Genomic DNA, 25,773 nt, shown 5'->3' on the forward strand with positions numbered 1-25,773 from the left:
AAATGGCTTTGTTGGCAAGATATGACTGTAGTAAGAATCTGCAAGGTTATTTACTCTGAAATCACTGGATTCTTTAGCCATTTATTAGATGAAGCATAATTAAAATAGTCTTTAAGATTTTATTTTAAATATGAGTACAGTGTTTTCACATAAAGGAGCCAGAAGCATACATTTAAAAAGTTTGTTTTCAGCAGACATTTATCAGGTGCCTACTATGTACCAGCCATAGAGCTATTTAGAAATGAAGAGAACTAATGGAATTGTTGCTGTGAGTTAAGATTGTAAGGTGTGAGGTTGTTAAAACATAAGAATCTTCCTCTGTAATCAATATTTTTAGATTATACACTCATACATGTTAAACTTGGAGAGGTTCATCCCCCCTTTTCTGATTTTACACTTAAAAGGCATGTCATAAAAATTGAAATATAGCATAAGAAAGAAGCATCCACGGGGCAGTGCTCATTTGCTTAATGATGATCTTCAAACCGTGTTGGCGTTTGCGCCCTGAAGAGCTGCCTCCTCACAGCCCAGGCCCTGCTGGAGAAACCTGCGCCCCAGTTCCGGGCTGGGTTTGCTGAAAGCCCAGCCCCCGTGGTCGCCTGCGCGGCATTCCAGAGCCAGCTTCCTGCCTTCCTTTGTCCTCGTTCCTGCACACACGAACCTTCCCATGAAAAGAGCCCCTCGCTGGAGTTTGGAGCCCATTACAGAGAAAGAGGGGGCGGGGGAGAGGGACTTCATGGTGTTAAACATTCCATTTTCGAAACACAAAAAAGGAGGCCCTATTTGAAATGGAGAAAGACCTTCTTTCCATTTCAGCAAGAAGTAGAGATGCTTTAATGTCATTCCCAGCTAAATGCAGAATAAGAGTGTGTGTGTGCGGGTGGGGGATAAACAATTAAAAAAGCCACCCCAAACTCTGTTGAAATAAGAGCTGTCTGTGCCTTCACAGGTCCGTAAACTGGAGAGGATGAAAGTGGCTTTTTTCCCGTTTGTCACTTCCCTCACGTGGCTGCCAGCATTATGCAAGTGTACAGGAAGGCAGGGTTTTTTAATGCATGCATGCGGATTAAGGTCAAGCCCCGAGTATCAGCCATGCAGCGGGCTTTCCCTTACAGCTGCAGCCGCCGAGCCTACCCGCAGCCGCGAGATGCCTTAATTGAGACGTGCTGTCAAAGTGACAAACACATTTGCATACAGTCTACACTCTATTTATTTTCTCTGGAAAGGTCTACAGTCTGCTGTTGGTTGAACATTCCTAATCAGTTTGCTGTAAGTGAACTGCCGGCTAGCTCACTGGTGCCGCCGCTTCTTCGTTAGCTGACGGATTAGCTGCTGGGGGGATGGGCCGGGGAACCGCAGGCCCTTTCTTTTCACTCTTTCCAGCTTTGCCCCCAGAGAGGCTGTCCTTCAGTCCTTCCCCAGGCGCCTGGTTGGACCGGCCCTGGACCTAAACATGCAGCATCTCAAGAGCACCTACTACCGGCAGGCGTGAGTTTTAGGGACATCACATTCTTCTCAAAGAAGTCTTTCAGGTTCCATTTCAAAAATTTTGCCACACTCTTCTACTACCTGTACTACTTTTTGATTTGATATTTTCCTTTATATAGACCGAGACCTAACCTTAGCCTCATCTTAAGCAATGACATTAGCAAAATCATAGGGACAATATACTAGCCCAAGTTTTTTCTAAGGCATATCAAAAAATATTTAAGTGCGCACCCATGTATCACCTACTTTATGGTATCAGCTGTACACTGTGGTCTCAGAGTTAGAGCTCAGAGACCTGAAGAGACCTGCCCAGGGCCACATCACCAGTACAGAAACCAGGACAGTCTGACTGCCGCTCCCCACCAAGCAGAGACTTCAGCTCTTTGGTGTGTCTGGTAAAGCGCATGTGTCCTAGCAAAATCATTCGAACTGGCCAGACAGTGCACGCTAACCTCAAAAAGACCCCTGCCTTGAGTGTGCATTTCTGCAGGGTTTATTCTTTAAGAACACTTAGCTGTCCGTGCGGACAGAGACCGTTGAGACTGTTGCACCAGTCCCTCCACCTCACAGAGCCAGTGCCCATGTAGCCAGCCAGAGGCGCTCCGCACAGACAGTAGGCAGGGTGGCAGGGAGCCCCCAGCCAGCAGCTCTGTGAGGAGCGGCGAGAGGGGAGCCTCTGCCAGGGAGGGAACGTGCTCGCTTGCCCCTCTCTGCCTCACTGGAGCTTCCTCCTTCAAGGCTATAACATTCCTCCATTAATTCTGCATCCATTCATCCATGTATTGAGGCCTACTGTATATTTTTTAAAAATGTAATTCCTTGTGGGGAAGAAAGAGGGAGACAGACCAGCAAATGGACCGCCTCACCCCAGAGCGAGAGAGGTGACCGCAGAGCACTCTGGGGGCCCCACAGAGGCACCTTCTTCACCCCCAGGACCAAGGTGCCAAGATATTTGGTCAACATATTGAATAATTCATTTGTTTTCTAAAGTGGACGTACGTAACTTTACTCAGAGCTGGTGATGAACCACATTAGTGGTTCTACAATAAGAGCAAAACAGATGGATTTTGAGTTATCCCCTGAACCTTTATCAGCTGGTTTATTTAAAGAGTTCAAAATCTCAAGTAACTTGAGAATGCTTATCCCTACCTTGGAAAATGGTTAGGTTTAGAGAGGCTTTGAGTAACTCTTTTTTCCACCTTTCAAGTTCAGAATCACGAGATAAGGCCCAAGAGACCATCAAACAGGATAAGAGTGCCAGCTTCTTCACTGAAAGGCAGGTACTGCTTTAGACTTGAGACCAAACGGGCTTGCTCAGACTTCCCATCAGAACTGGGGAGATGGAGCTACTCCGCCAGGAGGAGGGGACAGTTGCTGGCCGCGCCCAAGCGGGAGTCGGAAGGGTGTGCTCTTGGTTCACACACTGACCTCGTAATAGGGGACAGGGAGAGCGCAAAGAGGAAGGAGGCCTCTCCAGCCTGGCAGGTGGCAGGGTGAGGAAGCAAGGGAACTCACTTATGAGGCCTGTCTTGGGCATGCACGAAAAGAATAGTTCTCCACACCCACCGCCAGAATCTTAAAAGTTTGTGTGGAGGCCCTAACAGGGTTTGGTCGCATATACCACCCAGATGATCTCTTAAGGCCACGTCCTTGAAAATGGCTCCCACTGTGGGAATGGCAGGGGAAGCGCACATTCCAAGGACAGGGAAGCGGGCAGGCGGGGGGGGGGGGGGCGCTTGAGGAGCCTCCCATAACCCAGGTCCAGGTCTCTGGTCAGCTGGCAGTCACGTCCTCTCAGTGACCTCCCCCCATGCCGGAGCAGGCTTACCTTGTCCCAAGGAACTCCTCCAAGGAAGGACTCCTCCTCCTCTGGGCAGGAGTGAGCAAGAGGGCACAGAGAGAAGCCAAGCATTTCCCAGGCTTTCCCCTCCTGGCACGGGGGCAGATGGTCCCTCCTTCCTGTGGCTGTGGAAGGAACGAGGAAGCAGTGTCCTCCCCCGCAGGGCCTGGGCACCCCGCTGGAAGCTGCTCTGCTTCCTGCATTGAGCAAGATGAAGGGACCGCTAGGTGCTTTCACGTGTCTGCTCATTGTATTGACTCTTCACCATCAGCTGGGAAGGAAGCAGGCTCGGGAGACATTTGCTTGAATTAGTGTCTAATTCACACTCCACAGCCAGCAAGCCCCTCTGCTTCTCGGCAGTGCGCAGCTGCCCCTCCCTGGCTGGGGACCTGGGCGGGCCGTGGGCCTTGGCCAGGGCCTGGGCGCTCCGGCAGGCGGGAGGACGGGCCCCCTTGAGAACACCAAGCAGACCGCCCCAAGAGCGCCTCGGTTGCGTTTCCCCCAGCTGATTGATCCTGCAGACAAGGTAGTTAGTTGCCTGCCTTCCAATCTGATAGATTCTGAAAAGTGGGTTCCTCTATTCTCCTAGTTGAGCAAAGGTTCCTAAACCTCTTTAACGTCCAGTGTGAAAAGCCAGTCAAACCAAAGCCCAAACCAAACAGTACCAGACACCGGGCACTCAGTGGCCTGGAGATTCTCCTAGTAGCAGCTCCTGGGATGTGGTGTCCCGCTTGTCTCTGCACCTGGAGAGTCCTGGAGAGCATGAGCCAGGCCAGGCAGTGCCCACCGCGCTCCAGGCTGGAAAAGCCGGCCAGCCAGGGAATGCTGAGAAGGCTCTGAGTGCCCTGAGAAATCCCTGCCGCCCCGTTGAACTTGGAAGTCACACGCGATTCCCTTTATTTTGGCCATTGCCTCCCAAGCACCTCAGACCCCTCGGACCACAGGCCTACAGTCTGAACAGACACTCCCCGCCAGACTCGATCCTCTTTCTCCCACCACAGTGAGCTCCATCCAGAAGCCTGGGTCCACTCCCCTCCCCCAGCTCAGAGCCTCTCCCTTCTGCCCCCTGGCCGCTGCTCACCTGTCCTCTCCACCACCTCTGTCACAGCTGCGGTTCAGGTCCATTCTCGCTCACCGGGGCTGTTGCGCGGTGTCCTAACTGGCCTCCAGACTCAGCCCCGCTGCACTCCCCACACGGCCTTGTGCGGTCCACTTGCAACATGCACGAGTGGCCATGTCACCTCCCTGCTCCTGGCCTCTGCCAGGGGTTCCATCCTCACCCTTGGGGAGGCCCATGAGGCCGTCCATGAGCTGCCTGTCCACCCGCAGGGCAGCCGCTTTGTGTTGTAAACCCCGACTCCCCTTGCCGGGGGGTGCCCCGTCTTGGCACAGACGCCGCGTCTCCCACAGCCTCGTCATCATTGCTGTAGTGCTTGTCATCTCCCGTGAGAGCAGGAGCCTCTGGAAGGTTCACCGCAGGGCCTGGCAGTCAGTAAACATCCTGGGGTTTTATTCATTGATGTGGATTTTTTAATTGATTAATGATTGATTATTGTCTGAGTACTTGCTGTGTGATCAGCAGTTTTTTGGGTTTTATTTTAGTTCTGCTTCTAATTCTGTTCATTTGAAGAAGAATGAATATTCCACTAATGGTCAAAAACTACTTTCAGAAATATCTTTCCATAAATAAGGGTTTTGTTTCCAAGTGGCTTTATATTACAGGAATTTAGATCCTGTGTCATTTTATGTTGTGTTTTTATGAGCTCCTAAGGTCTAGACATATATGCCCCCAGGGAAGGAGCGGGAGGGAAGGGCCATGGAGCACTGGGGCACCCCACATGCTTCAGGATGGGTTCCCCAGGGCAGAGGGGTCTGGGGTCGGGGGAGCAGTCCAGGGAAGGAAAGGCCTGGCATCGCTCAAATTATATCAAATAAAGCCAGGCCTTTTACCTGTAAAAGAGACTGCGAGCAAGCTACATGACCGATGCAAAGTGTGGAAATAATTTAGAGGTTTTTTTTAAGTTTTAAGGACATTCTTGGGAAAACTGGAAGATTTGAAGATGGACTGGGATGTAGGTGATATGACAGAAGTATTGTTAACATCATGGTTGTTAGGGGTTTATCTCTATTCCTAGGAGGCGCACACTGAAGTGTTTTAGGGGTGACGTACCACAACGTCTGAACCTTGGTTCCAAACGGCATGGCCAAAACATTGCACACGCGCCCGCGCACACACACACAGGCTGCTCACGGGGAGAGCAAGCAGACGCAGCCCCCATGTGCCTAATGTGTAGCTGCTGAGAGGCAGGTTGGTGGAGGCAATGGGTAGAGTGGACAGAGCGCAGACCTTAGAACCAGGCAGCACTGTTCTGAAATTCCAGCTCTTTCACTAACTAGCTGGTGACCTTCGGTGAGTTACCCACCCTCAGTGAATTCAGTTTCCTCATCCTGAGAGGGGGGATAAAGAGCCCCAGAGCGCTGCACGCTGCTCTTCACCCCTTGTTTCCAGGCCATATTCCCCTTTTCTATCACCCCTTCTCTGCTCTGTCGCATTTCGCACTGCTGCGGGCGTTTCCCTGCTCCATTCCCTCCAGCTCCCCTGCTTGGGTCAGCTCATGTCGGCAGCTCTGCCTTCAGTCCCGGCCAGTGGCTCCAATGTGGTTTTGATTCGTTTGTACCCAAAGCAGCAAGGTCCCTCACAGCAGGTCCGTCTGGCAAGGGTGACTGGCTGGGCCTGCCTTTCCATGTGGCCTTGCTTTTTCACAGCCCGGGCTAGCCCAGAAGCAGCTTTCTGCTGGAAGGTTAACAAGACCAGGGCTCTCTCCTCTGAGCAGCCTTCTTCAATTTCAGAAGAAAAACTTGCCAGTTTAAAAAGAGAAACCAGATTCTAGAAATTTGTAAGGGTTGAGCTGAAAATTCTGGAGGTTTCTGATTAAGCATTCAGTGTTGCTTTCTCGGATAGTACAGTAGTGTCCCCCGCCCCTCACCTTTACCCACGGTTTCAGTTACCTATGATCACTTCCAGTCCAAAAATATTACATCGAAAATTCCAGAAGTAAACAAGTTTTAAACTGCATCCCATTCTTAGTAGCATGGTGGACTCTCACACCGTTCTGCCTGGGAAATGAATCATCCCTTTGTCCAGTGTATCCACATTGTATACGCTGCCTGTGCCCCCGTAGTCACCTCGTCGCCATCTAAGTTATTAGACTGTCACAGTATCACAGTGTTTGTGTTCAAGTAACCCTTATTTTTACTTAATAATGGCCCCAAAGTTGCTGACTTTTAATACGTATATTGTTATAATTGTTCTGTTTTATTATTAGCTGTTGTTAATCTCTGACCATACCTAATTTATAAATTAAACTTTATCATAGGTATGTCTACACTGGAAAAAAACATAGTATATATAGGAATCGGTAATGTCTGCCTTTTCAGGCATCCACGGGGCATCTTGGAATGTATGCCCTGCAGATAAGCAGGGACCACTGCATTCCTCTCATCACAGCGAGCTCAGCACTGAGGGCGGATCTTCTGATGTGCTGTGGAAGGGCTGAGAAATGTCAGCAGCCAAATGGAAATCCAGGTTCAAGATAGCAGTTTGCTTTCAAAGCTGCACCACCTAATCTCCATTCAGCACAAGTTAAGCATGGCTGCAGAAGGACCAGGAGCCAAGAGCAATCCCCTCCTCTGGGTCTCGAGTAGTTGAACAACGGCTTGAGCATCTGTTCTGTGCTAGGCATCCGGATGGTCTAAGAGCAGTGTTGGGAGGGGCATGACGATGAATTGCTTTCCGTGTGCCAGATACAGCACCGGGACCTGGAGGGACGGGTCTGGGGCCCAGTTCCAGGAACCATGCTCGGTGAGTCCCACAGGTTAGCCCACATCATCCGTTCAGCCACCTCCTGAGCTTCAGGTTATTAGCTTCTCTTGCCAGGGAGGAGACAGGCTCAGAGAGGATGGAGACTTAGCCAGGGTTTCTGGCTCAGAAGCAACCGTCAGGATTCAAAACCATGTTGTTTATTACTAGAGCGCGGGTTCTAGCGGAAGGCCTCAGCTCTACACGGAGACCGTGGCAGCTCCCTGCTGGTTTTGTAGCATTGGGGCCAGCCCAGCAGCCCGGGTGGGGGGCCCAGGAGCCCACGATGCGGGACCACACTTCCCGCTTTCCTCCAGACCTGGGGCCTTCCTCAGTGTTTCTGGGCCTCAGCTGGTGCCAAGACACGTTGCTGTATCCTGCACCTGCTGCAGACTCTGCACCAAACCCACCATCAGGTACTAGGGGCATGCCGGGTGCTTTCTTGGTGTGTGTGGGGGAGTAGGCTGCAAGACAAAAACCCAGCATTTATAGGAGTCAGTATTGGAGGTGTCAAGAGCCAGGCCAGCTCCAAAGACCAGAAGCAGGACCTGTACTGGGGATCTTCATCAGTTGGGTTATTTTGGGTCGCAAGAGACATAAAACCCAAAAGAGAAATTGTTGGCTCACACTGGCTTCATGTATGGCTCTATCTAGGTTTCAAATCATGTCCATCGGACCCAGTTTTTTTGCTACATTTCTTGGCTTGGCCCCCTCTACTGGTGCCATTCTCAGGTAGGCTTCCCCTTCCTGGTGGCAAGGTGACTGTGGCAGCTACAGGCCACATCATTCCAGGTATAAGACCAGCAGGAAAGTGTCACTTGCTAGTGACTTCCACACAAGGCATGGGATTCACTCATTTAACCAACTTCGCTTACGCACCTACTTCAGAATCCAGCACTGTGGCCCAGTCTTCCTTGTGCCATGGGCAGGGCCCTCCCTGAAACACATGCCTCAGAGGCGAAGGAAGCATAGTTCCTGGAAGGGAAATCGGGGAGCTGTTATCAAAAAAAAGGACAGACAGATCAAAGTGACAGAGGTGCACAGAGGCCAAAGAGGAGACGTCCCAGCCTCTTTTCCTCTCGTCTGATGGCAGAGAGTTTTACACCCAGAGCTGTAGGAATCTTGACACCAAGAGAGTATGTGTGGCTGAGAATAAGGTCAGACGTCAACCAGGACACCAGATAGAGAGGGGACAGAAGAGCAGTGGCAGGTCAGGGCCAAGTTCGCAGGTTATGGTGACAGGCACAGTTGCCTGGGACAGCTTCTGGGAATGGAATGTGGCAGGTGAGCCACAATTCAGGGCCCAGGAGTGGAGAAAGAGCCGAGAACTTAGGTTGCTTGTTCAGCAATCACTGGTACCTACTCTGTGCCATGCCTCTGAAAACAGAGGTGACAATGGCATGGTCCCTGACTTTAGGGAGCCACCAGTCCCACAGTGGTGGTCTAACTTAGCCCTTACAGAGGAATTTATCTGCTGGTTTTGAAAGGCCCAGGTCTGTGCCAAGTGATCCTGCTGTGGGTGGGGCGTCTCAAAGTCTCCTTTTCATTTGTTATAAACTCCGCCCCCAGTTTGGTCCTCAGAGTGATTGCCCACAGCCTGCCCCGGGGGAGCCCGTCACCTCACCCCTGCCGCCTTGCTGGAGATCAGTGCAGGATAAATGCAACGTTTAATGAACACCCTGGCTCTTCACCGGCTTCAAGGACTAGGCGGAGAGTTCATTTTCCTAGGACGGTGGGAGCAGCCTCCTTCAGGCTGTGTCTCAGGTACCTGCTGAAGCTGAGAAACCAAACATGGCCACAGTTCCAACCTGTTCTAGGATAGGATGGGGAGGCAGCTGACTTCTTGTTAAAGCCCCAGAATTCCCTGTACCTGGCCCACACAGTCCCCGCTGCTTCTCCACTGGTTGCAGTAGAGAATCTTGCCTTTTAAATCACTCCTTTGGCTCAAGGTAGAGTCTCCAGAAAGGCCCCACTAAAATAAGCAGAGGGATGGAAACCTAGCCTGCCAGCTGGAGCCCAGCGGAGGGGTGGAGCCTGAGGCGGTCTTTGCGCCAGGGGCTGTGTTTGGCCCACCTTCCCTTAGGGTGGCTCCAGGCTCCGACCTGCTCCCTGGACTCTGCTCTGTGGGGAACTCAGCCACACTGTGCTTTCTAAACACCGACTTTGTTCTAGCAGCTCCCAGAATCTGCTCTTCACCTATCCTGTTTCACAAGCTTCCCTCATTTCAGCGTCTTTGTCTGTCCTTGGCCTTCCTCAAACCTGCCCCACCCCAGTTCCATCAGTGCATCTGTGACGTTCCTCATGTTCCTGGGTCACGTGTCACTCTCCTCCACTGACCTGTGAGGGCATCAAAAAGCCTCGGCAAGTCCTGACACAGGACCTTCAGCCCTCCAGAACGCGGGTCCTCCTGCAGGGTTCCGTCCCCGGCTCGTGGACCTGCCTGGTGGCCTCCAGGGTCCTGCCAGAAGTCCCACCTGCGCAAGCCCCCCGCCCACAGCTGGGTCTTCTGGGCTGGAGGTACCTGCCATCCTCACTTCTGGGCAGCTCTTCTCACCCCACAAGACTCTACTAAGTGCCCCACCACAGGCAGAGTCCCTTCTTCTTCTCCGTTTCCCAACGCAATGCCCCTGCTCTTCCCAGGCTCCTGCTCCAGGCCAGACCCGAGCTGAGCGCTGGCAGAACCCAGGGACGGTCGGCTCCTGCTGTCTCCACAGCCACGAGCGTCCTTGCTCTTCTGTTCCACCTGACAAATCCCTGCACTTCCCAGGGCCCACCTCAGGCTCCCGTCCCACCGCAAGCCCTCCTTGGTCTGGACCAGCGCTATCCCTATCCCTGACCCACCGTCCCTGACAGGGAGAGTGTCAGCTTCATCACTGTGACCTTAGCACCCTCACAGGGCCCGCACAGATGAGTGGGCCAGTGAGAATTTGGGGAGGACCAAGTGGTGAGGGAGTGAGCTCACGAAAGGGTGAGTCCTGGGACAGGGTGAGGGTTCCTCCGTGCGCTCCCGAACCGGGAGCAGCCATGAGGTCACGGAGCGGGAGAAAGGCAAGGCAGGCGGCTGTGCTCCGCAGGGCCCTGCTCGTTACAGAACCCGCGCGTGCGGCGCTGTGCATGAGTGGCAGGCCTCCTGCGTGCCCCAAGCCTGCGTGCATTCAGCAGTGTGACGGCGGGGTCTCTTTGCCAGAAGACTGACCGGAGCCTAAAAACAGCCTTTCTTTTAAGGTCTGTGCTGCAGCGGCTTGGAATCCAGCTCCCTGCCAGGGAGAGAGTGAGCCCAGCAGGGCGAGAGCAGGGAATCTGATTCAACGAGACCAGAGGAGGCATTTTCCCAGATTAGAATTCTCTGTGCCAAAGGTGGCGAGTTTATCACAGCAGGGAAGGGGAAATAAAACATAAAGTATTGAACATAAATTATATCCCGCAAGCAAGATCCTCTGAGAGAGTCAGGTCGGTGTCGGTGGCTGTGCAGGGGGTCCTCGCCCCGTGACCACAGGACCGCTGTGCCAGGAGCTGTCTGTCACATAGTGCCCCATCAATCCCTAAGCCCTTCTGTGCATTAGGTAAACTATTAACCTGGCCGTGCCCAGGAGAAGGGATGACAAGGACTGAGAGATGGGAGGATAAGGAGAGGTCAGATGGATTGGGTTGGTTTTCTGTATGTGGACCTACTGTGTATGAGTCAGGCCCCTCCACAAGTATTATCTCACTTAATCTTCTTCACAACCCTGTATAATCAATGCAGTTATTATATTCCAGAAAGCTGATGCCCAGAGAGGTCAAGCAACTTGCTCAAGGTCACACAGTAAGTGGCAGAGCAAGAATTCCAGACCAGGTCTGTCTGGTGCCAGAGCCTGGGCTCTCCCCTCACTCCAGTTCTCTCATCAAGCTCTCTTCATCAGCTATACCTGGTTTCTGAAGCATCTGGTCTTGGCTGCCGTATTTGGGGGCTGCTTCAGCCCAGCAGTATGGCTTAGGATGGCTGTGGAGGTCAGGGTCACTTTGTTTTTCTTCTGCCTCACTGCTGGCTAAGGCCCATAGCTGCTGCCCGGGTGTGAGAATTTGATTTCTCCCCAGAATAAACCTGACAGAGCCCAGGATTGCTTAATACAGGACAGGGGCAGGGGGCGACAGCACCATCCACGCTGCCCTTCTGAATGCCTGCTGGGTGCTAGGCAGCGTAGCCCGCAGGGTCTGCATTTTCTCGCACTGTCTTCCCCAAACTGATGCGGTTGGGACTCTGACTGCCTCTCTTTCCTGTAGAGTCATGGGCCTTCCCCTCACACCCCTTTCCCGCTGGTAAGATGGATTCAGATGCTTCTACCTGACCCCCAGCTCCCCTGCCCTGGGACAGCTGGGCAGTGACAGCAGCCCCCCGGCTCCAGCCTGCTGCACACTTGATCTGAGACCGCACCGACCGTGGCCCTAACCTGGGTCATTGTTTTTACCTGGTTGGCTTTATTGTCAGTCTGCTTAGTTCCATGTCTTCTGGAATATTGTATCCCCATTCTGTTTGTACTGCAAAGGATTTTTAAATGTTGTAAAAGTACAGAAAGAGAATATATAAAAGAGACTTACCCTAAGGGATCGTTGATTATATCCCACTTAAAATGCAGAGTGTGATGGGGATTAACGTTGCCCGCAAGCGCTTTAAACTGAGTTTCTGTGATGCTGCTGCCCATCAGCCACATGACTTCTTGGTGACAGCCACCCCCTGGCCCTCCCAGGGTTGCCCCGGCTCCAGATCGCTTCTAGGTAGGTGACTGTTTGCACTTCCTGGAGAGCGTGACAGTGGACACTTCTAGAGGGGCAGCAGGTCCAGCCTCGGCGATGGTGCCCGAGAAGCCAGGCAGAAGGTGGCAGTCAGCAGAAGGCCGGGAGACAGTGACTTTCCAAGTGTGCTGAGCAGGGGACCTTTCTCTACAGCGACTGGGAGGGAGAGAGGGAAGCTCTTGCCCCAGGGCTGTCTACCAAACACCTTCCGTTGCCCAAACCATGAGACCAGCTAAGAATTCTTCTTCCCCTGCCGCCCTCCTATCTTGGTGATTAAAAATCCTGAAGTCTTGGAGTTTTTAGTCAGGCAGAACTCCAAGTTATTCTTTTATGCCCTCGTTAATTCCTTCCTTCACTTACTCAATATATAATGAGGCATGTCAGATACCAGGCCCTGACCAAGGCCCCAGGGTCACAGAGGAAGGAGATGTGGTCCTGCCTTCATGGCACTCGTCTGAAAGAGACAGTTAACACATCACATAGGAAGAGAAAGGCTAATGGACGTAAACGCACTGGCTGGAGAGGAGCCCTAAGGATTTCTGGAGGAAGCAGGGCAGGCTTCTCAGAGGAGGTAACATTACTGCTGGATCTTGAAAGATGAGTTGTCTATCAGCCAGAGCCAGAGGAGTAGGACATTCCAGGTAAAGAGAATGACGTGAAAAGTGTAGGACAGTCTGTCTCTTCAGGCTAGTGTGGAGAAGCAGGGAGCTGGGAGGCAGCCAGTGAGGTCCAGGAGCTGAACTGTGGGCGATGGCAAGGTCCCAGGGGAGCTGGAAACATCTCGTGGGTGTCGAGGAGCCAGTGAGGGATGATTTTCGAGGGAATGGCTTTTGGGAACACCTCTTCTGGGGCCCCCACCAGGGGAGACAGGAAGATGGCTAACAATGCTGCTAATGTTCAGGCAGGAGCGAGTGGGAGCCTGACCTCAAATGCTGTTCATGGGGGGAACCGGAGAGAGGTCCAGGCGACCAAATGGATGGAACTCGGTGATGTACTAGATGCCGCCTGTGGGAGCTATGGAAGTTCGCTCTGAATGGCAGGAGGCCGGACACAGGCCGCACGGCTCTCCCCGCAGCCAGCACGCGCTAATGAGATCTGAGGTGTAGCCTGTGTTGCAGGGAGTGTCTGCCGGGGTGCGCGGGGCTGGTGGCCACCTCCCTCTGCAGCGCACGGCCTGCTGAGGGGCCCAGTGGCCAGCTCGGGGGAAATTGGGTGCAGCGACCTCCACCCTCACTGTGCTGCTTTTGCCCCACGGCTGTCTGCCAGCCTCTTTCCTTTTTATACTTTCTCCGAGTTCTGCAACCAGGGTTCCCAGAACTTATTCCACCCCTCACCCCCATGCCAGGGTGTGGAACGTGATGGCTCCTAGTCTACACATCACCAGCTACATAGTGTCCCGGGTCAGTTCTGCCAAGGATGATGTACAGCATTATGCGGAACCAACTTTACGGGCAGCCCTGTAAAATGCAAGCCTCTGCCCGTGATGGATGGAGAACATCCAGTTGTGTAGCCAACCACCTACGGTTTGTTACAAACCTGCAAGAACCACACACAGGCGTCATTCAGCCTGTTACAAGGACCCCATAAATAAACAGCAGAGTGTGTTGGTGCACTGGGGCTAGAGTATGGAAATAGAGGCTCTGTATAAATACATATTTACAAGATAAATATATTAATATGTTAGTGTATGCAGCCATAACCAAATCACCTAGCATAACAACCCCAAAAAGCTCTGAGGGCCTGCCAGGTGATCGGCTTCCATCCATCCGTGTGCATCGGCATTAGAAATGACCACTGAAGGGAAGGGGGTCCTCCTGCCCACTGACCTTGAGGCCTTTGAGTTGAGGCAAGTGGTGAGATTGCAGGTGGGCACCCTGACACGCAGCTTTTCTGCCAAGGTGTGAAACTCACTGCGGCCGTGTGTTCCTGCAGATGTCTTAAGGTCTGCCGCCAAGCAGAAGGCTGATTAGCACGAGGTTGCAGGGTGTAATGGTTTGTACCTACAGAAAGATGGCTGCGGGGGGGCGGGGCACGTTTTCTGATTATGCAGATTTGTTTTGGCTTCTGCAGGGAACCAGTGGGTTGACTTTCCAAGTGACTCTTACCGGAGCCCTGTAACTTTCAGCCTTTCACCCTGAAGGCAGGGCTGCATTTTCAGAGAGTCGGTTCCTGTCTTGGCCACCCCTTTCTGAGCTCTGAACCCCACTGGGCATCTGGTTGCAACATCTGGAGCTCTGAAGAGGCAGCTGACAGAGTGGCCGCTGGAGCGGCGCCCCCTCCCCCCGCCCCCCCCCCCCCCCCGTTGTAATGGCACAATGCTGGATTTCAGTATTTTAAATGAAAAATATATGCAGTTAGCTGTGCACTGACAATGTCCTTGAGGATTTGACAGTGAGATTTTCCAGCAGTTGGTCTTCGTTAGGATCCTGGCGGTGTTTAATAAGGCAGTCGAACTGCTGGCACCTTGGGTTCCTGTTTGTTCTCCGAGGGCTCCGGGGCTGCTGCGGTAAGCACATCGACCAGAGCTGATCATTACAAGGGCGTACGCCACCATGAATAAAAATGTCACACGTTTTCCCATCTCACAGCGGTACAAAATGTCAGTCCTGTCAAACACACATTGCAGGGAGCTGTGTGCAGTCCGTACAAATTGGAGAGCTGCATATTCCCCCAACCTTCTGATATTCTTCATTTGAAGCTGAAGAAAAACAGTTGTTAACCTATTAGCTAGGATTTTAAACTCTGCTGAGGCGGTGGAGGGTAGACTTTGACACAGATAGAAATGTATTCCAGGGTCCAGGAATTTTAAAACCAGGTTCTCCATCCATTTGTTCCAAGGGAAGAAAAAAAAACACTGTGTCTAGTGAACCTGACTATCTTTCTTTAACAGACACACTGGGGAAATTTTGGGATATTTCACATCTAAGCTTCCTATTGCTTCCCACTTTTGCATTCCACTAAAAAGTCTCTTGTTTTTTGGGATGGCCCTGGGGCTCAACCTGTTAGACCAGAACACCTCTAAGACGGAGGTTTTCCCTAATCAAAGCATGCCAGAAAGGTTGCTGTCCTTGTGGATAGAGCAATTCGAGTGACAGGGACAATGGCTCGTTGGCCTAGATCAGCCAAATGCTGGGCGATGGCCCTACTGATAATTTGATGCTAGTTCCACAGTCCTGGGCCAGTACTTACTTTGCGCTTGCCAAGTGTCGGCCTTGTGCTCAGAGCCAAAGATCCAGATGTGAAGTAGACACAGTGCCACCATCAAGGAGCCCATAATATTAGGGGAGAGACAGAAGAAAGAAGCCCAGCTCTATCGAGCCAGAAGGAGAGGGACTGGCTTCCAGGGAAGGGACAGAGGTTTGAGGGCTGAGCAGGGTCCGCCATATAGGCAAGTGCAGGAAGGGCACCCAGGACAAGCACGTGTGTTGTGAAGGGCAGTGGCACTTGAGGGGCGGGGCAGGGTCTTTGTAAGGCCAGAATGAAGCAGCTGCTTGTGGTGGGGTGGGACATGGGTCTAGTGGACAGAGGCTGGAATTTGCGTGGCCTGCCTGCCAAGGACTATCTACAGGGCCATGGCCAGCACCCCGGGATGCAGGTGGTCCCAGGGACCCTGGTGACAGAGAGAACAATGTGAAGGCCGCGGTAATCCCTGGACTCCCTTTCCAGAGGTGGCTGTGCGAGCCTGTCTGCACAACTGCAAAATCAGGGGAAGATTCTTACTTTAATTTCCTGGTGCCGTAATGGTTGGGGTGGACATCTTTCCGGAGATGATAAATTAGCCTTGGTTTTGCTGAGCTGGCCCTGGCCCTTAAATGCACTGAGCAAACCCTCACCGAGTCAGGGTACGGGCCTGCTGAAGTGCAGGCAGCTGCAAAGACCAGCTTCCTGTGTGGTCAGAGTGGACAAAAAGTTCAAAGGATATCGGGGCTTCCCAGGAAGAGGGAGCACCCTCAGTCTTGAGGCGATAAGTTTCATCTTCCTTCTGCTGTTCGCGTATCGGGTCTGGTGGAGCAAATGTGGGCTTCTTTGGGGTCAGACATACCTGGGCTTGGATCCAGCTCGGCCACCTGTGAGCTGTGGGGCCTGGACAAGTCGGCCTCAGTTTTTCATCTGCCTAATGGGGATTATACCTCCTCTGCTGGGTGTTTGAGATCATTAGAGACCTGGCATGTTGTGCTGCTAGCACAGGGCCTGGTACATAGCAAGTGCCAGAAAGCAGTAGCCCCTGCTGGTTTCAGAGGGGGATCATCTCTCCCAACATCTGGAAGCCCCTCCTTCTATCCCCCACCTCCTAGGAATGTCACCCGGGCACCTTTGATGGCGTCCCAGATGACTACCCTGGAGTAGGTAGCAGCAGTGCACACCCTCCTCCTTCTCTTGTCTCGGCAGAGAATGGCATGCGTCAGCAAAACTCCTTGCCCCTGTCCAGCCACCAGTCGCATCTGGTGCCCGACCTCGGGCCACCAATGAGATGCCACCTATTCAGACCCAGCAGCTGCACCTGACTAAAAACAAAAGACTTCCCTCCCCCACTCCACTGCTGGCCCTCCTCCCTCCCCTGCCTCTGTCCCCCAAGCGGCTGGGGTCACCCAGCCCCCTGCAGCCTTCCCTCACAGCTGCCTCGCTGCTTTTGTTCAGCATGTGAACTTCCCCGTCAGCCGAGCTCCTTGCACGGGAAGTAATCAGGGATCTTGACAAGGCTTCAAACCACAAATGCCACTACAAATTAACCAGCACCACTACAAAATACTACTCCTGTCAACATCGGGGAGGAATGCACTGCTCTTCAGGGCCAGACTGCGCCGTCCTTCAGCTCAGCGCTCACTGCAGACAGAGTGCCGGGCCCAGCCTGAGAGGAGAGCCTCGTGAGGTGACTTGTGGACTCAACAGAACCCTAAGCACTCCCTCTCCAAAGATGCTGGCTTACATGCCCACGGGCAGGTGCTGCGGCTTTTCTTCAAGGGCCTCCTCAGTCCCGAACACCCCCTCACAGATGGTGCCTCAGGACACCAAGGTGCAGGGCATATTGACCCCTCCCCTTGGACTCTTAACAGCTGGAGACCAAAGGCCACCCCCACTGGCTTCCTAACCGTGTTGTAGGAATCGAGGCAGAGGCTTCAGTGTCGTCTCTAGAACGCTGGTCATGGCAGAGCTTCTCTCCAGAGTTTGAGGACTGACTGGCATATCCTGAGGAGCACCCAGCCTGCTGAGGGTTCTCCAAGATGACAACCCCTTCCAGCCTCCCTTTCCTGGGAAGAAGCACCTCCTCCTCCTCCTCACCCCATGTGGGCGGGACGGAAACCTCTTCCTTAGCCATCAGGGATGAGTCCGTCCTGTGCAGCATCATGCAAGGAGCATCCCTCCAGATAATAGCCTGGAGCTCCGAGTTACCTCTGCAGATGCTTCAGGGCCCGAGGATCCCAGGGTCCCCCCTGGGGGCCCGGGCCCTGCCCAGTGCTGTCGGCACAGAGCAAGTGCTATGGGACACCAGTGCCCGTTCTTCCCCAGATGCCCTTGCCGAAACTCTGAAGCGGAGGCATTTGATCCTCCCCAACAAGCAGGATCAGCTCTGTTGAAGGTGGACGAAGAGGATTGGAGATAATGACAGGAGTTGGGACAGGCAAGCACTGTGCCCTAGAGAGCTAGTTGGGCATTTCAAAGGAGACACTCCACACAAATATGGCTTCAATACACTCCTTTTTGGAGGCATATCAAAAGAAGCCCTCTTTTATTTCCATACCTTGCATAATAGCGGCTTTCCAGTCCCGAGGAGTTAGAGGAGCCTTGCTCTCGGCCCAGAGGCCCTTTGTAAAACCACAGAAAGCTTTGTCTTCCTCTCCCAGCCGGGGCTGTTTCATGCACAGGTCAGAGCATTGATGTGGCTACTAGCCAGGAAAATTAACCAGGTGAACTCTTTCCTCATTAAACAGTGACAGAGTTTAATTGTGAATTTTCTCTTTTACCCTCTCCGTTCCTGACAGCGTATCTGGTTGGAGCGCATCCCCGGAACAGAGAAATCCCCAGCATCTATGTCCCCCCTCCCCCTTCGTGGTTGCCAGCGCCGCCTCTATGTGAGTTAGACAGGGGTCTGGTTGGGGGGGAGGACAATTCACAGCCCCACTCAGACACAAAGGATCGGAGGCCCCCTCTGGGGCCAGCCTCCAAGGCCAGCACTCTCCTGCCTCCAGCCTCCCTCGGGCACCCCCCACCTTTTCTGTCCCCCAGAAAGGGAGCTGCAGGGACCCTGGCTGTCTCCCCAGGCAGGTTGTTTCCTCACCCCACGCTTGGCCTGCGCAGTCCTTGCCTTCGGTGAAACTGGTTGGGCCCTGTGGCCTCAGGTGTCTGTGTTCTACCTCCTTCCCCGTACCACAGTCCCTGGTTGGGGTCTGGTCTGTCACCCCCCTGACTTGGACATTGCACTTGTGTGGTGGTAGGTAGCACTTGTCCCCCCTCTCTCCCTGAGCCTGCCTTCCCAACAGTGACATGGGGGTGATGATTCTGATCTCGAAGGGATGTGGAAGGGGTAGTCCAAGGTGTGACCTCCATGGGGACGCAGTGAATCCCTACGTTGTTTCTTAAACAGCCAGCCCCTTTCCACACACATCACAGGACCCTTGCCCCGCTTGCAGTTACCTCGAGATGAACACTTTGACCCTCTTCTGAAGGCTTGTCGTCTGCTGCTCTCTGTGACTCTGGGGAAGTCTTTGCCTTCCCTCATCTGTGAAACGGGGTGACGACCCTCTTTCTGGCTGAGGATTCCCTGGGCTAGCAGGATTGCGGGTTAGGCACCTGGAAAGAGGCCCACAGGAAGCGCTTTGGCCCCGCCCACCGTGCACACTGCCCCACCCCCGCGCACACAGCTCTGCCCCACGTTGCTCCTGGCAGCCTAGCACTCTCCAACTGGCAGCCCTGTGCAGGGCGCCCGCTCATCCATGCCGCCCAGGTAATTAAGTTGATATTCCAACAGGACTTCCCCTCCTGACCTTTTGGAAACGATGTGTTTTGCTGCATCAACAAATTAACTGCAAATCAGATACTGTCCTTATAAATGTGGGTTTCATATCCAATGAGCATGCTCACCTGGCCCACACAGCTGACAGATAGAAATGCCGAGGGCCAGGCAGAGGCCATAGAGTTCCTCCCTCCTCCGGGACATCCACGTCAATCACACTCTGAGGCTTATGCTCGTATCCACATCTGCCAGCAGTCACTTGGCCATTGGTGGCGAGTTGACAACATGGAGGCCTGGGTGGGCCTCTGTGGCTGGAGCGGGAAGTGTATGTCCTTAGAAGCCTACCCATCCTCCTCCCACCCACCTTCTACCCCAGGGACATCAAGACCTGTGGCAGCCTCTCCCACCTACATCCCCCCAGTGCACTGAGGAGAAAATCCACACTTCTTAGACAGTTTAGACCTTATACTATGTGACCCCCCCCACACCAACCACTCTGCGGTCCTCCCGTCTTCAGACTCACCCTTGCTCTAGTCTTGTCAGACCGCTGTGATTTCCTTGTACCAGGCATCTACTGCCCCATCTGGTAGGAGGGCCTCTCCTTTGTACCTCTGCAGACCTCAGGATCCCTCTGTCCCCTCCATCAGAGTGGGAGCCCTGTGAGGGCAGTTCATGGTTGTACCCCTGTGCTGTATAGAGCATACTGCACTGCTTGTTGAATGAATGAACAAATGAATCACGTGCCTCTGGAAAGCACCAGAAAGAGATGCTCACATAAGGAAAGGGAAGATGGCCATCCTTCTTTCTTACCAGCCTTTTCTCTAAGGCACAGATCTCTAACAACATAGGCTAACTTCAGAAGGGACAAGGATCGGAAAAGCCATGTCAGAAAGGATTCCAGATGACTTTGGAAATTGGGGTTGACAAGGATAGCACAATGGACTGAGAATTCCCGCTCATTTTAGTTCCTGCTACTAGCTCTGTGACCTCAAACTAGTCCCTTAACCTCCTGTTCCTTGTCTCTGTAGCAGGGGAATAATTATTCTCTAACTTGCTTCACCAGGGGCTATGAGGCTCAAAGGAAAGAGGAGAAGTAGAAATGCTTTGAAAGGGAAACACATCATATAAATAGAAGACATTACTATTAAAATCCAGTCTCCTTCAATAGTGCTTGACTTATAGCTCACTCCCTTGGAAAGCCAAGGTCCTCACATCCACAGGGCTTGTCTGGGAAGTCTTGTGGGTCCAACAAGAGAACAGAGGGTTGGATGGTCCCCTTTCCTCCTCAGGACGCTGGGCCAGAGCCCCACACAGCTGTACTGCACTCCCATAGCATCCTCCCACCAGGGCTTGTGACTCACGAGTTACTTCTGTTTTATGTACGAGTCAACTGAGGCTTTGGTCAAGTAACTCACCCAAGTGGCAGAACCAATACTGTACTCAGCTACAAAATGATATGTGAACCCACTTTGTTCTAACCCAAAGTTTGTTTCTTGTGTTTTAACCCAAATACTCATTGTACTCTAAGAAAGCTATTTTTCTGTGATGTAGGTTAAATTCCATTAGATCATACATTCCTTAAGGATAAAGGCTGTGTCATCTTCCTCTGGGTCTCCGTGCCCTGGCCCAAACAGTAGTTCCTTAAAAGTACACAGGAGGAATTACGCCACCCTGACTAAACATGACCCTCAGGAGGGCAGCTGCTTGTGTTGATCATGGAAACCCCAGCCCCACCACAGCCAAGCTCAGGAAGGGCCAGGTGATCTGTACGATGGAACTCTTCTTAGCAACAGACTGCTAAGGGCCCAGCCTTTTTGAACTCACTTAAAAAGCATTAGTCAGTGCAGCCATGTTTTGATCCAGTGAGGGAACTGAGGATCACATAAAAGTAATTTCTGTGCCAAGGTGCCCCGGCCTCTCTGTTCTTTGCTTCCGCTTTAGGAGTCTTCTGGTTTAGCCACCCCCGCCCCACACCTCCCCCGTCATCCAGCAGTGGGAAGAGCACTCAGTTCACAGCAAAGAGGGCTGAGACCTGCTCCCAGCACTCCCCATTACCAAGTGGGGACCTTGAGCAGGTCACTTGACCGCTCTCCAGTCTACTTCCTTGTTCACAGAAGGATATGCTTCCTGCCACCAGGGCCATGGGAAGAGGCCCTGGGCTATGGGCTGGGGTGCAGAGGAGAAAGGAGCAGACCTCTGCCCTTGGGGAGTGCTCCTGACTCATCCGAAGGACACTCACTGAGTCCTGGCTGGCCCTGCAGTCTTCCTGGACCCCACCTCACACTGTCACGGTCCCCATATTCGGTTAGTCCCAGATTCAGCTCCCAAGCACTGAGTGCATGTTCTGGAAAATGGAATGTTGAGTTGATTCTGCCCTGGCTTCTCCCTTCACCCCCTCTTCCCGCCCAGATCATACCACTCACCCTCTGTGGCCTGCTTTAGTGTCCTCAGGGTGCTTAGCCCTCCCCAGCCTGTGTCCTCAACTGTCATCCCACCCCACCGAGTTTGGGAACTGGCCTGGCAGCCCCGTGACTCTTTCTCCTCCAGGAAGGCGGAGCATCCCTACAGCAGTGTGTCCATGTCCGCCTGGTCCTGGGGAGGTGCCGTCATGCACCTGCGGTGGGGCTCTCGTGGTCATGCTGGGGACATTAGTACCATATGACCCTTCCCTGGCATCTTTAAGTCCCCCGGGTCAACCCTGCTGGCTTCTAGGTTGGGTACATTCAAGGGGAAGCTTTTATAAATCATTTATAAATTCAACTGCAAAAGAATCAGCACTTCCTGATGACAATTAAAGGAAGATTAGTTGATTACAGAATCTGGAGAACTAACATTTGTTGAGTTTCTCTGTGTGCCAGGAGTTTCAGCCAAAGATATTTGCTAAGCACTTACTATGTACCTAATACTATACTATTACCCAAAGGAAAATAGAGAAATGAGACAAGTGAGCTAATAATTACAATGAGTGGGCTCTGAATATACCTGGGCAGGAAGGGGGTGTGCACCTGACCCCACTGTGCAGGAAAGGGCCGGGAAGGCCTCCTGGGGGAGGCAATGCTTGAGGCAGCAAAAGGCAAATAAGAGGCACCAAGGATGAGACAAAAGGAAATGGGAGGGTATTTCAGGCAAAGGGACCAGCATGGTAACACAAGAATGCATGAGGCATTCTGTGGGAGCAAGTAGCTGAGCAGGGCTGGCGGGCACATGGGAGCCATGGTGGCAGCCACGGTGGCAGCCGCGGTGGCAGGAGGGCTGTGCCGTAGGTGAGATTGCAGAGCTTTGTGGGTGGGCCCAGAATCTGGAGGGCTCTGAACACTGCAGGTGGCATTTTCCAAGGGGCTATTAACAGGTGTTACAGGGAAAGCGAATCTGTGTTCAAATAAATAGGGAAACAATTTCTAAGAAAAAAAGAGTCTTCCCAAAAGCAGCCTGAGGTGACCTCTGAAAATCGTTCACTATTCACTTGACCCAGAAACCGCACAAAATCATGCAAACCAAGAGCTTCAAATTTTCATGTCCACTTTAAGAACACTCATGAAACTGCCCAGGCCATCAAGGGTATACATATTTGAAAACTCACCAAGTCCTGAAGGGTGTCACTTTACAGAAGCAATGCATGCCATTCCGTCGTTACAATGGAGTTGGTAGGTGTGCCCAGGCTGAACAGTGGGGCTGGACACAGGGTGGGTGGGCCAAAAAAAGTGCTGAGTGTTTGCTGCACATACTTAAAAATGCAAAGAGTAATGCTGAACGTAAGGGTTTAGACAGAGATTCTCTGGTCATTGAGCACATCCAGGTGAGCAAAGATCCCAAGACGCAGTGCAGAACTTGCAAAGCTCATGGGCGGATTTACCCGTGCATGAGCTCTCCCTGCCATGGTGAGATGACCCTACTGGAAAAGAGCAGGTTGTCCCTAAACCAGAAGAGGATGCACAGAAGAAACTGAAGAAGCAAAAACTTGTGACCCAGGAGTAAATTCAGCATAAAGTACATACTAATAAAAGTAAAAAGAAGAAGGAAAGGGAGGGAGGGAAGGAGGAGAAAAAGAAGAAAGGAATTAACAGGGTTTTGCCTTTTTGGGGTGGATTTTTTTTTTTTTAATTGCAATGACTTTGTTTGCTGTGCTAACAGTCGTTATGAATCTCCAAAAGGAACAAGACTGCGCCAGCATTTCCCAGACTTGTCTGACTGGAAACACCCTTTTCTCCCTTCATACAGTGCATCTCTCAAATGGTGTTTCTCAGAACACACCTCGGGAGACGCCAGCCTTCCACAGAGATGATTTAAGCTGGCAAGTGACATGATAGGGCGTGTGCTGTTTTGTGTAAATCCACTCTGGAACAAGTATGGAAGGTAGATTGGGAGGCAGGGAAACGTGGTCATGTGATAGTTGTTAATGTCTCCTGGCAGCATCATGGGAGATCATGGTATCGTGGTGAACACCATCTCATTGAGTCTCCCTAACAGCCCCCTGGGGTAGGGAGTGCCGTTGCCTGCCCCATGTACCAGTGAGGCTGGGATGGTCAAAATCACCGTCCCATAGGAGCCCAGAGGGCAAGTGGGGGGCCGAGGTCCAGTCTGAGACTGCCTGACTCCAGAGGCCACCTCCGGAGCACTCTGCCGCCCCTGCCTGCAGCAAGGGGAGTGGTCACGGGACGAGCAACAAGGGCTATGGAGCTAGAGAAGTAGCCTGGCGAGCACAGGGTCGCAGACGGGGAGGAGAGGGGTGTGTGTGAGAGCAGGGCATCTGGGCAGGGGCAGCAGCCTGTGCGCCTTGGAGGGCGGCTCCCCACTCTCTGTCCTCTGCTTTCCTCCTGATGAGCTGTGTAAGTTAGGATGCTCAGTGGGTGGCGTCCTCAACCCCAGATGGCCTCCAACTGAAGAAGGCTCACTGAGCACGGGTTGGCCTGCACTCCGCGCTAATGGCACAGCCTCTGGGAAGCCACAGTCTGTTTCCATCCCGATGAGCTCTCACTTCCCCTCAGGCCGCTCTGATAGGTCCTGTGCAGGGCACCAGGGATCCAGGGATGCCTGAGACGCACAGCCCCTCCCCCAAGGAGCCGGACTCAGAGAATGAGCTGTGAGGCAGGTTTGCTCTCTGCAAGGTCCCTCCAAACAACTGAAGCTCTAATGCACTGTCCAAGAGAAATGTCACGGAACCACACATGCAAGTCACATGTGGAATCTAATATATTTAACCCAAATATCTAAAATGCTTTCATTTCAACATGTAACCATTATTAAAAATTACTAGGATAGTCTACATTCTTTTTTCAAACTGAGCCTCTGAAATCCAGAGTCTGTTTTGCCCTTAACAGCGTGTCTTGATGTGGACTCGCCCCATGTGGCCGTTGGCTCCTGAAGTGGGCAGTGCATGTCTAAGCTTTGTCGAATAACAATGTTCTTTCATAAACCATGTCGTTGAATGGGCAGGAAGCAACTGGAGGCCCCTGCAGGCTTTGCTGTGGTCCCAGGTCTCAGTCTTCTGGGCTTTTTCTCTCCTGATTCTGCCTCCCCGTCTCCCACACCGGTCAGGGCAAAAGATGAGCAAGCAGTTGAAAGGACAAAGCTTAACCCTCAAGATAAAGAGTTTGAGAGTAGAGCCAAGAGGTCTGTGCTCCGTTGTTTTTTATTCAGATCCTGATTTCAAAAGCCAAGTATTTTGTATGAGTTTCATTTGTTCATCAGACATTATTGTGCACATATTTTCTTCCAAGGCACAAGGATTTGAACATTTGAAAGGCAATGGGGTCAAATATATGGTGACAAAAGACTTGGTTTTGGATAGTGAACACACAGTGCTATATACAGATGATATATTACAGACATGTACACTGGAAACCTATATAATTTTATTAACCAATGTCACCTCAATAAACAATAAAATTTTTTAAAAAAGAAAGTAATGGGTGATGGGGAAGATACTTCCTGTCCCATGTAAGCCTATGGAGCAGGGAGCAGGGGGAGCACAGAAGGCAGCACCTGACCTGGGCAGAGTCTTAAAGAACAAGTGAGCCAGGCAGATGAGGGTCAGGTAGGTCATCTCACCCAGAGGGCAGGCAGGAAACAGGCATGAGAACCCAGACCCCTATGGGGGTCTGCCCAGGTAAGCACGGGTGGGAAGGGTCTGTGCGGGGCCCAGCAGAAGCCAGGTCTTAGAGGATTTGGCATGCCAGCCAAGAGCCTTGCTGCGCCGTCACCCAAGGACAGGGGGTAGGGTAGGCAGGCAGCAGAGGTCTCCAAGTGGGGGTGTGACACCGTCATATTGCGCTTTAGAAGATCCCCCTTGGCCTGTGTGGAGAATGACTGGAGGACATCCAGGCAGGGGTGAGGCTAGAATGAAGAAATTAGCAGAAGGGAGGTCTCGGGAAAGGAATGTGCACGACCCAGAGGCCCCCCGCTGATGTGGAGGCGGGGAGCAGTGGTGTCAAGGGTGGCCCTCAGGCTATGGCTTCGGAACTGGATGCTTACTCTCAAGCCACATGTGCAAATGGTGTGTACAAATGCATCAAACCGTCTCCATGTGTACTGATGTTTTAAGTTTCGCTTTAATACAGCCACAAAGACTCCGTCCTACTCGCCCGCCGCCTCCCAAGATACAGCGCTCGAGGCCCGTGAGTAGCCGGTGGTTCTGCCCTCCCTCCTAACATTGCCTGGGCCGCTGTCCCCGCCTGACTAAACCTCCTCGGGAGTTTGAACTCAGCTGCCTTGCAAAAGAAAACCGGGGATTGGGGTTTCCAGCTTCCCTCTCTGCGTGGCATGAACCCGAACTTGCATTTTCTGGGCTTCTCTCTCCTATTCGTGAAGCATTTCAGGGACTTGCAGGTCAGAGCTGGAGGTCGCGGGGGCTGCTGTGTCATG

The 25,773-nt window shown here is 52.5% G+C and overlaps 1 protein-coding gene across 8 annotated transcripts in view; it reads left to right on the forward strand.

Annotated features, from left to right (window-relative positions):
- DENND1A (DENN domain containing 1A) overlaps positions 1-25,773 on the forward strand; it is a 478,231-nt gene that overhangs the window by 426,617 nt on the left and 25,841 nt on the right. For 5 of the 8 annotated variants that reach the window (XM_054584397.1, XM_054584400.1, XM_054584396.1 and 2 more), the window contains one exon: positions 25,470-25,526. The exons of 2 other annotated variants lie outside the window; for them this stretch is intronic. In XM_054584397.1, the coding sequence (XP_054440372.1) occupies positions 25,470-25,526 (57 nt within the window). Of the gene's footprint in view, positions 1-17,941; positions 18,074-25,469; positions 25,527-25,773 lie in introns of those variants that run through there. One more of the 8 variants, XM_054584404.1, reaches the window with a different exon arrangement.

The sequence above is a fragment of the Pteronotus mesoamericanus genome, unplaced genomic scaffold, assembly GCF_021234165.1.
Source record: "Pteronotus mesoamericanus isolate MK-2021 breed Mesoamerican mustached bat unplaced genomic scaffold, CSHL_Meso_final contig_78, whole genome shotgun sequence".
In the NCBI taxonomy this organism is placed as follows: domain Eukaryota; kingdom Metazoa; phylum Chordata; class Mammalia; order Chiroptera; family Mormoopidae; genus Pteronotus; species Pteronotus mesoamericanus.